Source organism: Balaenoptera physalus (genome assembly GCF_965194825.1).
Source record: "Balaenoptera physalus genome assembly, chromosome: 2".
NCBI lineage: Eukaryota > Metazoa > Chordata > Mammalia > Artiodactyla > Balaenopteridae > Balaenoptera > Balaenoptera physalus.
This window is the reverse complement of record NC_138883.1, coordinates 168,735,055-168,747,560: the sequence shown is the minus strand read 5'-3', so window position 1 is coordinate 168,747,560 and position 12,506 is coordinate 168,735,055. Positions and strand designations below refer to the sequence as shown.

The 12,506-nt window shown below is 45.4% G+C and overlaps 1 protein-coding gene across 32 annotated transcripts in view; it reads right to left on the bottom strand.

Annotated features, from left to right (window-relative positions):
* The window catches only part of KIAA1217, a 496,866-nt gene that overhangs the window by 20,362 nt on the left and 463,998 nt on the right, over positions 1-12,506 (bottom strand). For 29 of the 32 annotated variants that reach the window (XM_082449577.1, XM_082449592.1, XM_082449585.1 and 26 more), the window contains 5 exons: positions 9,006-9,136; positions 8,325-8,472; positions 5,360-5,789; positions 2,737-2,920; positions 706-869 (listed from right to left, as the gene is read on the bottom strand). In XM_082449577.1, coding sequence (XP_082305703.1) covers positions 706-869; positions 2,737-2,920; positions 5,360-5,789; positions 8,325-8,472; positions 9,006-9,136 — 1,057 coding nt within the window. The remainder of the gene's footprint in view (positions 1-705; positions 870-2,736; positions 2,921-5,359; positions 5,790-8,324; positions 8,473-9,005; positions 9,137-12,506) is intronic. The other 3 variants (XM_082449590.1, XM_082449591.1, XM_082449579.1) reach the window with 2 other exon arrangements.

Sequence of the window (12,506 nt, the reverse complement as noted above, 5' to 3'; positions counted from 1 at the left end):
TGCCCTGGCTTCCTAGCTCTTCAAATCGAGCTGAAAGGCTGCTTTGTCTACTTGCACTTAGTTTGGGTTTTTCTTTGCCCAACGCTGTCATTTTGGCAAACGGATTGAAGAATTATAATAAGATTGTAACTTAACTTCAGTGCCTTTAAGAAAGGCCCTCCTTGGAAATTGTATTTTACATTTAACATACATGACAAAACTGGCCGGGTTAAGTGGAAGTTAAAGCCCTCTGAACCTATTTCTGAAGACTCCCACAACTGTGTTAGCTAATCTCAGTTACCTTTGTAAGATTATCTTTCTTTTGCTTGCCCGTCGGGCCCCCGTTTTCAATCTTAGTGTGCTTTGCTGGGGGAGTAGCTGGTGATTTGCCTGTCACATAGTTACAGCTAAAAGTCAAGTAAGGATAAAACTCCTGGTGCTGAGTCTAGTCCTATAGCTGGACTGGTTGACATTTTCCCATCTGTGCAATTCTGTGCAATGGGCGTTCCTTACACATGCCTTAAAGGTGCCTGAGAGCCTAGTTCAGTGCCGCCTGGGAACACAGTGCCACCTAGCTCAGTGGCACTTCCTTGGAGACCTAGTTTATTCTCTACTTCTCTTCTCTGCCTCACTACTTTTTATGTTCTAAATGAGAGTAGAGAAGACTTTGTCTAAGGGCAGCATCTGAATCCAGAGACCAGTTTACCAGGGCTTCACCCATCAGACCTTTGTGGTGGCATTCTCCTTCCTGCTGGTGTAGACCACATCGCCGGACCTCGTGGTGGTGAGCCCCGATCCTGGCAGGTAGCTCCTCCGTGGAGGTGGGGGAGGACGAGGCGGGGACTTAGCCCCCAGCTTGTCCAAGTCCTGTTCTGAATTTGGAGAGTCTTCTGGAAAACAGTGTGTCATTGCAAAATCATCTTTCGAGATAACATCCAGAAAGCCCAATGTATTTCTAGAATCTCGATGCAATCTGACTGAAAAATTTCTCTATTCTCTCCATAGTGCAACAACTGAAAATACAGGCCCTGAAGCCTGACTGGCTCAAAGTCCCAGAAAGGCCCTGCAAAAGTTAATTAACCTCTCTCTGCCTCAGTTTTCCCATCTGTTAAATGGGTATTCTAATAATATCATCTCCACCAGGGTGTTGTGAAGATCAAATGGGCTTGATATACATAAAGCATTTAGAAGAGTGCTTGGCTTATAGTAAATGCTATGCAAGTATTACCTATTATTATTAAACAAATCTCTTGTTACCCCAAAAAGTTGAGTGTTACTTGGAGAGATGAAGGGTCAGAGCTCCCTGCATGGCTTCCAGAGCCTTCATCCCTGAGTCTGGAAAGCAGTGTTGGCAGGAAGGATTCATGTAGAGGAGGTTAGAGTAGAATCTGGCCCAGGAAGAGCCAGAGGCAGATGGGGTCAGAGGACAAAGTCAGGGAGAAAGTGGATCTTTTTGGTCACGGTTATGTGGTTAGAAAAGGTTCTCTGCTAAGAAAAGGAGGCAGCAAATGCAGAAATGAGAGAATTATAAATCAGTATTGACACCAAAGGTTAGGAGATGAAGCTGTCTGCTGAGCTTTCGCCAGAAAAATGCCCCGAAAAAGGCATTTCTTTCTCAAAACGCAAAGAGCTTCACTCCTGCCCTTTACCAACATTCTTCACTTCAGCCTTTTACCAACTCTCTACCTAAGAGCTCACAAAAGTGGTAAAACCAGAAATTCAGGATCAGAGCTTCCAGCTGGCCTTTGTCCCAACTCTGGGGACACACAGGCCTGCCTGGCCTCCCAGGAGTGTGTGTGTCTTTTCTGAGCAACTGAAACAGAGTTGTTTAGAGGAGGTGCTTGAGGACTTCCTACTGAAAGCTGTGATGAAGATTTGGCTAAGTCATCAGGGTGACAAGCCAGTGGTTATTTGTAGTGGGCGGTTCCCGTCTTATGCAGAGGGTGCCGGGTTACAGGGCACCAGCACCACTGGGACATGTGTCTTGTCCTTGGCCAGCAGCTTGGCCTTGGGATGGCTGCCTCTGGGGATGGGCACAGGCTGATGGGCCCTGGAGGTGGGCTCTGGTCTCCCTCTCATGTGTAATGACAAAGGCTCCCTCTCTGACCAACCTGAGATACACTGGGCTGCAAGTAAAATAATGTCTTTGTCCATAATTTTAAGATCAGAATAAGGCACATGGTTTGTAATTGGTTGAAGATTTAGCAGGTTGAGTTTTTTAACAGCTTTTTTATATTATTACTGACACACTGATGCTTAATTTCCATAGTTTTGGTTGGTTAAATATACCATCTAATAATTTTGATTTAAAAAATGCGATTTCTCCTTGTGATCTGATATCCCTCTGGGAGCTCATAAAAGCTGACGTTTTCTAAGAAAACCTCTCAATTTAAACTCACGTCTCATATTCTCCCAGCTGGTGCTGTGAAGGGTCATAAATTCGTAGGAAAGGCAGAAGCTGGGGAGCTACATTTTTCCTTAGTGAGCACTGTTCTAGATTCCTAACGCAGAACACAACTTCCCTGCTAGGTTTATACCTAAAAAGTAGTAGTCAATAAAACAACAACAACAACAACAAAAACTAGTAGGGAGGCTCTAGGGACACCTGGGGCTTGTTTTTCCAATGAATTTTTTTGTTTTAATTTATAAGGTTTTTAGGAAGTGAGAGATCGGTCCCACTGGCCAGCATGTGCCTATGTGGGTGGCACCACACTGACCCGAGCGTGAGCAGTCCACAAAGCTCTGGTAGCGCCTGACCTGAAGGTTCTAGCTTGTCCGCTGGAGCATCGCCCTTTGGCTGTGGGCCTGAGGCTGGCGGCATCTCCAGGTTTGGAATCGACTTCATAATATTGGCCTGGGCTTCTTCTAGGAGCTTCTCAAACTCTTTTCCGTTATAGTGGTCCAGATTTTGCCTTTTCTCTTCCCATTTCCTTTCTGCTTTCTGAAGGACAACAGCAAGTAAAGAAAGTTTTGAGATTTCATGTCGGGGCGGGAGGAAGGATAACACAGTTAAAGTGTTGGTAAAGTGATGCTCTGGTTTCTGTGTCCAGGGACACTTCTGCCCATCAGACAAACCTGACCCTTGTGTTGTCTGCTACATGTTTTAAACAGGCTGCCACTGAAGCCCAAGTGGTATTCATTCACAGAGAAGCAAGCTCAGAAACCCAATCATTCATTCATTAAATTATTACTGAGCACTTACTACATACTCTGCCAACACTCATGGCAGGGACACAGGGATATATGCATTCAAAGGCGTGTATCCCATAACTAAGGTTTTGTTTTTCTACACTGAGTTTTCGTTGTAGAGGAGATGTTCAAAGAAACAGAAACAAACACCAAAACACTCACTAATCCTATGTCTTAGTTCCACTGCTGTCAAAGAATTGCTATATGATCTTCTGGGTCACATTTTCCTGGTTACAAAAGGAGGGGCTATTGAGATGATCTCTAAGCTCCATCAAGTTCTACAGGAGGGAGAAGTATATAAAATGCATTTTTAAATACCAGTACATTTTTTTAAAGAGCATTTTCCTGTGATTTTGAGATGCCACGTTAATCATTCCAGGAGGACAAGGTGGAAATGAGCACCAGGATTAGTGGAACCCCATAGTGTCAGAATTGGAGAAGACCCAGGAGATCACGGAATCAATGTATTTGCCACACGAGAACACTTGGGCCCAGTGAGACGAAGGATCTGCCCGAGACTCACTCTCTATGAGTAACAGCCACCACTGTCACCGTCCTTATCCTCCTCTGTTTTTCCTTCGCAGCATTTATTATCACCAGAGCCTGGGCTTGGTCCCTTCTGTTCACTGCCACCCCCAGAGCCTATGAAGGCCTGGCACATACTGGGACTCAGTAACATCTTTTGAGTGAATGAAGCTCCATAGCAGAGCTGTCAGGAAGACTCAGGCCTCCTTATTGTGGATCAGAGCATTTCAGAGATGACTTGTAAGTGTGCTGTCAAAACTTACTTAAAATATACACGTAACAATGGTAACTATGCCTAGTGGGTTCTCAATAGACATTTTTAAATAAAAGAATCATCCTACTGACATCCTTTAACTGTAGAGATGTTTGAAGTGGCAGATCCACTAATTTTCAGGAGGAAATGTGTTTTTGGTCCCCTCCCTGACTCTGATAGGCAGAATCATCATCAGCCAATCACATTCCACCCCATCTTATGCATTTTGTAAGCAGCTAACTAACTTGGATTAGGGGGCACAGCCACTGATTCTGGAGCAGAGGGGAGCTACCTAGTGTTCAGAGGCCCGGTGGCCATGACTGTGGCCTTAGTGGTTTTAAGAGGTCATCTCCTCCTGAAACCAGAGTTATCCACTGCTGACTTGCAAGAGAGGCAGGAATGCTTAGGACCAGGTGGCTAAGGACACAGTAATGAGTGGAGGAACCATTTTAGGGAAGAGGAAGGAGAGAGCCAGGGAAACGCAGTGTGCTGCTTGAGCACCTACACCAGCTCTTGATGAAAAGAATATTTAAGAACACAGCAAGTTTTCTCTCTATATTGTGTGACCTTGAGACCTTCTTTCTCCTTCCTTCTGAGACTTCTGTAACAACTTCCCATCCTGCACCCTTAATTTAAGACCCACTACCTTAATCTATTCTGCATATTGTTTCCAGATTAATTTTCTGAAGATGCCATTTTTTATCACTGGTCCAAGCTACAGCATTTCTCTGATACCCACGAAATGAACCTTGGCCCCATGGGACTGGTGAGTAAGCTGCCTCAAACCAGTTTCCAGCCTGTTTTGCCAGCCTTATCTCCTCTTCCTTGTTCCACTTAAACTGGTTTATCCAAGGTTCAGCCTTTGCCCCAGGATCCCTCTGTCCTAGAATGTTCTTACCACCCTCTGCTTACCCAGATTCTACTTCATTTTCAAGGTCACTGGCACACCCTCCCCAGCTCACACTGGCTCGGGAGGGCTGACTGTCACCCTTCTTCCCACCAGCATGGTCAGTGATGGTGGGAGTCTTTCCACCACAGAAACTGGCAGATAACTACAAATCAGGCTTCTGCCATCAGAATGCCGGTTGTTAAACACTTAACAGCACACCACTGCCTCACCTTCCTTCAGGTTGGGTGCCTGACCCTTGTCTGAAATCTGATGGCCCCTCTCTCAATCTGGCCATTGAAACCCATTTACAGTTTAAAAAAATCGATATGTATATAAGATAGAAAGTTATATATGTTTTTGATTAAAATATAAAATTACATATATTTTTGATAATATATTTGATAAACATATATCTTTGATACATATATGCATTATCTCCATAACCAGACTGTACACTCTTGGAGGGAAAGGACCACATCCTTTCCTCCTTTATGGAATTATGAAAAATGGAAATAGGACTCTACCTCGATAGACACCGCCCTGTTCTTGGCACTCACACTGTGGATTTCGTCCATGAACAGGCTCTGCACGGAGGAACCATTCCCGGGCATCTGCGGGGACTGCAGAGCTGAGGTCACCTCTTGTGTGATAGCGGGAGGGCTGGCCGGGTGAGGCCCGGGCCCCCCTGGCAAGTGCTGGGCAGGGTTCAGCAGCGTGGAGGAGAGCTGGGACGGCTGGATGACCACAGGAGAGCTCTGAGCGTGGTGAACGGTCAAGGGCACCACTTCCGACTTCACATCGCCGGGGACGCCCGCACCGGGGAGGGGCTGGCCCGAGGCGCGGGGAGCCTCCTCCTGGGCCTTCAGGACTTCTGCGGCCGTGGCCTTTTCCATCACGACATACTGTGCGGCCTGGGCTGCGTCTGTGCCTTTCAAGAGCCCATCAGTGACATGCCTGGGAGAAACCACACACAGCAGCATGAACTGGTGAACTAGGTAACGTGCATTTTAGTTGTATGGCATGCTTGAGTGCTGTGTCATCCCAAAGCCAGGCAAGATTTTGTTGCAAAATTAAGACATTCTAAAACCCGGAGTAGCAGCTTAGAGTTGAGGGTTCCCATAGCAACCTAACTGCCTCCTAGTTATCTCTGGCAGCTGCTTTCCTACTTTTTCCCTCAGGACATGGTCTGTCTTTCCCTTTCCACGTGCACTGTTGTGTCCAGACTGATGCAGTCCCGTCACTGTTTGGGGGGTGGTGACATCGAGTGGACACACGATTCTGACAATAACTCCTGCACCGGATCCAGGCCTGGGCAGCTCTCACAGATGCTCGGTTCTAACCCAAAGCTTCCTAAACCCTCCATTCTCTCCTCCTTTCACTGCTACACATCTTGGGAGGGTGGTTTATATGCCAGTTCCTTTTGCTTTGCTCTTCCTACAGCTCAGCCTGGTGCCATCTGGCTGCCCCACCTGGACCTGACCAGCCTTTCTGCAACATCAAGAGTGACTTCGAATCTAACCGCCGGCTTAGTCCTCCTCCTCCTCTGCTTTGGGGGTGGGGGGTCATTTGATGCTGTCTGTCTGTTCACCTCCACCCATGGTCCAGTGGAGAAGACATGACCTTCGGGGTCAGACAGGCTTGTGTTTGAGTATCCGTTCTACCATGTTCTAGCTCTGCAATGACGGGAACTTCACCTTTGTGAGCCTCAGATACTTTTCTGGAGATGATTATAATGCTGGTGACAGTGCTGTTCAATGCCTTCCTCAGGGCTGGGTGCTACGATCAATGAAGTCACATGGAAGACTTGGTCACACATGGTACTCGACCCATAAGTTTTAATTAGTCCCTCATTCCCTTCTTAGCAAAATGCTCTTTTTTTTTTTGATTTGAAAGAAGACATTGCTTTCTACGACTCTCCTCTTCTATTCACTTCTTTGTTTCTTTTGCTCTTTACCTACCCCGTCCCTTCAATCCCAAAGCCCTAAGGGTCTCTTTCCTCCTTTCCTTCTCATTCTATCATAGTCATTGCTTCCATTTTCAGTAATCAATCATCTTCATGAAGGCGACTTCCAACTCTAAATCTCTCCTCCCTCTCTCCCTCCGAGTTAGGCAGGGACTCCCTTAAACTCTGCCTCTTGAACTTCGGTCCACATTCTAAGTGCCTCATGGGCAGCTCTGTTTTGCTATCCTTCCAGCACCTCAAAGTCAACACATACCAAATCCCTTCAGCATCTTCCCAAGCCGCTAAGTTGCTCTGAATTGTGACTGTCACCCGCTCTGTCTTCTCTATCAGGCACCAGGACATGTGCCTGTCCTTGGGGTCATGCATATTCCTACCTTCCTTCTTGTGTCTTCCACAGTGCTGAGTACAAAATGTTATACAGGAAAGATACCAAGAAAAGATTAATAGTATAAAGGCCTGTGACGAGCAGCGTGATGGCAGCTAATATTTCTTCTATTTTTATTGTTAAAGTTACTTAACTGGCTTTATCTATCATTCTCACCACTGAGCATTTATGGGACAAAAAGTCCTATAACATTCAAGACACACAATCCCATCTTTTTTTAGATGGAGATAAGATAAATATCTCCAGCTTCATCTGTGCTGGCTCTAAAAAATTGTTTTTCAGGGAAGAGAAGGGAGGGTGGGCAATGTTACCAGCCAGCCTGCTCCCTCTTTAAACAAACACTTAATAAGGATGGTTTGTTTTAGGCTTTGTGGGTGGGTTACCACATTTAGGTAAGAGCTTGATTAAGCATTCTTTGAACATATTTTTATCCTACTGGAAGAAAAAGTTCACTCTGGCAATTTAAAATGAGTGAACCTACGAGAAAATGCAATTCAGGTACAATTTCTTCCTGAGCCCAGGCAGATGAGGGCTCCGCAGGAAGAAGACATTGTTGTTTTAATCCAGGTGATTTTTGGCATCCTGGAACTTACACAGGTGATTACAGAGCACTCTGTAGTGTCAGCATCTCGGAAGAGGTTCTTTTTGAGGCCACTGTTACTAGAAAAATCTCACTTGCTCCTTATGGTTAATAATTCATCTAAAAGTCAACTGCACATTTAACATATGTCTCCTACAAACCTGATAAAAAGATTATAGTGATTAAAATTCTCCCAAGAATTTATATGTTACTTCTGCTTGTGACCTGCTCTCAAATCTGGTCCAAGATCTAAAGGGTAACATCTCTGTAATTTCCAAGTCCTACTAAAAAAAAAAAAAGAAAATTCAGGACTGCCACTCTTGGGAAGTGGTTCATGTGTGGTAGTCGTCTCTATTTCCCACGTGGGCAAGGAAGTTTTATAAGGGCAGGGGTCCTGTTTGGTTTATTATTATATTCTTGACACCTACCACCACCAGGGCTGGAGCAGACAGAACGTCCACATACGGCTGACTGCCTGGCTGTGAGATCAGAACCAACAAGAAGTCTGGCGTCAAACCATCAGTCCTCACCCCAGCCCCGCCCCCCGCCAGCCCCGGTCACCTGCGCAGCATGGTCAGGGCGTCGGTCATGCCACGCACTCTCTGCAGGAGGCTGTCCAGCCTGTGCGGCTCCTCCTTCAGAAACCGCACGGCCTCCACTTCTATGCGCAGGATGGCTCGCATCTTGTTTTGTAAGGTTGGAAATTCTCCTGCGGGCCAAGAGCAGCTGGTGAGCTGCAGGGAAAAGCCAGAGCAGCAAGCCCCCTGTCCCGAGCCCCGACTCCGGACAGGGTTGAGAAGCGTGGGGTTCACCCACCACAGGGCAGCTCATGTGCCTTGAGGCCGAGCTGGGCTCAGCGTGACCTGGGCCAAGGCAGAGCCCCCAGGCCTGTCATTTCCTGCCTGTATGTCTGGGATAAGCTCACGCGGCCCTTGGGGTGTGTTTCATGAATTTGGTACAGGTGCCTGGGGCACTGTAAGAGCCCAGAGAAGAGAGACGGTTCTGAGAGTCATTCAGTCCTGAATATTACAGCCACCACTGAAGTATCGGCTCCCAGAAGACAGGAGTGCTCGTGTGTTCTGTTCAGTGATGTAGCCCAAGTGCCCAGAACAGTGCCTGGCACACGGAGGTGTTGGATGAGTACCTGCCCATGGGCACGAATGAATCCTTCACTGTCTGATGGATTTTCAAACACCCCAGGAAACAGGCTTCAGACTCCCCCCCCCAAAGGAGGACGCTCACCTTTCAGAGAAGCTACTGCCTCTCCCACCTGGTGCAGGAGGAAAGCCCCGTCTTCCACGTCCTTTAGAGTAACCACGCGGCTGGCCAAGGCAGAGTCCTTCTTTAAATCTTCAACGAAGTCTTCCAGGTCACTGGGGGGAGTGCAAACCACAGATGGAGTGAGCGCTGGGCCCTTCAATAAGGACAGTGCAGGAGCAGAGGGCCCCCTGAGCCTCACCGCCTGGCCTCCCCTCCTGTACCGCGTCCTGGCCGCCCCCTCCACGCCCACGGAGGCGTTGGAAGCAGCTGGTACAGGGGTAGCTTGGTTTGGCTTAAGACATTCTGCTGAGGTATGAGGCAGGTGCGAGGCCGTTTTCCCGGGGCTGTCCACGGGGAGGCCCAGGTTGGCCGCCTGGCTGACCAAGGACCCACTCTTCGTTTTCAGTGTTGCTGATGCCAGCTAAGGGAGGGTGTGTGCACCCTGCGACGTGACAGAGGAGAGAGAGGGACGGAGGGAGCCAAAGGAGGAGGCCGGATTGCTTTAGATCAGGCTTCTCAACCTTGGCACTTGGCCTTTGGGGTCAGGTAATTCTTTTCTGTGTTGTGTGTGTGTGTGTGGGGGGCCTGTCCTGTGCACTGCAGGATGTTTAGCTGCACCCCTTGCCTCGACGCACTAGAAGCCAGGAGCAGCAACTATATGCTGACAAACTGGACAACCTAGAAGAGGCGGACAAATGCTTACAAAGGTGCAACCTTCCGAGACTGAACCAGGAAGAAACAGAAAATATGAACAGACCAATCACAAGCACTGAAATTGAATCTGTGATTAAAAAACTTCCAACAAACAAAAGCCCAGGACCAGATGGCTTCACAGGTGAATTCTATCAAACATTTAGGGAAGTGTTAACACCTATCCTTCTGAAATTATTCCAAAAAATTGCAGAGGAAGGAACACTCCCAAACTCATTCTATGAGGCCACCATTACCCTGCTACCAAAACCAGACAAAGATACCACAAAAAAAGAAAATTACAGCACTGATGAACATAGACGTAAAAATCCTCAGCAAAATACTGGCAAACCGAATCCAACAGCACATTAAAAGGATCATACACTATGATCAAGTGGAATGTATCCCAGGGATGCAAGGATTCTTCAATATCCACAAATCAATCAGTGTGACACACCACATTAACAAACTGAAGAATAAAAACATATGATCATCTCAATACATGCAGAAAAAGCTTTTGACAAAATTCAACACCCAGTAATGATAGATGCCAGTAGCAACCTCCCCTACTTGTGACAAACAAGAATGTCTGCAGGCACTGTTAAATGTCCTTGGGGGAGGGGAGGGGAATGAACTTGCCCCTGACCGAGAACCTCTGGTTTATACCAATTGTCCTGTCAATAAGGATTGAGTGTCCTCTCCAGGCTACAAAGAAAAGAAATGATCACAGATCTGATTTCTGGGGTGTGTGCACACACTTACACACACCTCTTAGGGTACTGCCAGTTCCAACAGAACTAAATTAAGGTCTCCTACTTCAACAAACACACCAATAATAACATCCTGTCGCCTCAGCCCATTAATAACCTCACCCCACCCTTGCAGTTTGCCTGTAAATCCAACAATAGAAAAACCCCTCTTAAAGAAACAGGAACAGAGCTTTGATTTGAAGAACCACTAGGTGGCAGTAAGCGAACAACTATTCCACTGCCAGAGCCTTGAGTGTCGTCGGGTAGGCAGCAGGTTGAGAAAAGTACAAACTTCCAGTTATAAGATAAATAAGTACTCGGGGTGTAATGTACAACACGATAAATATAATTAGCACTGCTGTAGGTTATATATGAAAGCTGTTAAGAGAGAAAATCCTGAGTTCTTATCAAAAGGAAAAAAATTTGTTTTCTATTTCTTTAATTTTATATCTTTATGAGATGTTGGACGCTTACTAAACTTACTGTGGCCATAGTTTCAAGATGTGTGTTAAGTCAAACCATTACGCTGTACTTGAACTCTTACAGTGATGTATGACAAGTACATCTCAGTTAAGCTGGAAGGAAAAATCATTTAATTGGCAATTCTATAAAAATATTAAAAGGCTATTTTTTTAAAAAGAACTTTTCAAGAAGAACCTTGAGATGTAGTTGTAGACAATCAGGCTGTCACAGAAATGTTTCAGACAAATAATAGCCTTTTTACTTCATGGTGGGTGATTAACTGTCTATAAAGGCATGAACTAAATAAAAATTTAGAAGCTACTCTTGAGATGATGCACAGTCGTCAAATTTTCTTCTTCAGGAAAATAATAACTCAAACTAATTTCTTCCTCTAGACTGCTACTGAGAGGGGTATTCTAATTTTAATCAGGCACATTGGGTTGGCATCTGAGGTGACATAAACTACAGCTCAAATATCAAATAGGTGATAGAGGATAGTACTCTCCATCATGTTGTAGGCTTCTGGTGACTCTGGTCATGAAAAGAATTTGGAAGCTGCTCCCTTACAGTCCCATTCTGGGAGGTTTAAGCTTTCCAAGAAACAACAGAATTACCTATATACAATGGAATACTACTCAGCCATAAAAAAGAATGAAAATTTTGCCATTTGCAGCAACATGGATGGACTTGGAGGACATTATGCTAAGTGAAACAAGTCAGAGAAAGACAAGTACTGTATGATATCACTTATAGGTGGAATCTAAAAAATACAACTAACTAGTGAATATAACAGAAAAGAAACAGACTCAGATACAGAGAACAAACTAGTGGTTACCAGTGGGGGGGGGGGGGAAGGGGGAATGTAAGGGGCAGGGAGTGGGAGGTACAAACTAGTGGGTGAAAGATAGGGTACAAGGATGTATTACACAACATGGGGAATAAAGCCAATATTTTGTAATAACTATAAATGGAGTATAACCTTTAAAAATTGTATAAAACATTTAAAAAATAATTTAAAAAGTCTTTATGAAACTCAAAAAAAAAAAAGAATTACCAACACTAGAAGAACCCACGCAAATGATTATTCATTATGCTAAAAGGTGAAATTGTTCTATGATAAATCTTCATCGCATAACAAAACATACATTAACATAAAAGACGGGCCTGCCCCAGTGACTGGGGCGTAATAAAACTCTGCTCATTTCAATAGTGGGACTTGATAGATGCTTTCAATAAGAACCACAGAAGATGGGTAACATTCAAGGAAGCATCTTTCATTCTGGATCAGACATACTTTACATTTAAATTCTTCTTTTGTGATTTTAACTACCATTGAATAATAGGAGGATAATTTTGGCGCTGTGTTATTTTGGCTATTAGTTTTAATTTATTGAGATTAAATGCAGACTTCCCATTTATCACTGGATTGTGCCACTGGCTCCTTTTAATTTTATGCGTTGCCAAGCCCTATCGAACAGTGTGATGCTCCGGCTTCAAAGAGACTAGCTCAGACTCCCAAGGGCTGTTGAATTTCCTGGGCCTGGATGGAGGGGCACTAGCTAAGTGTCCACAGATACCCAGA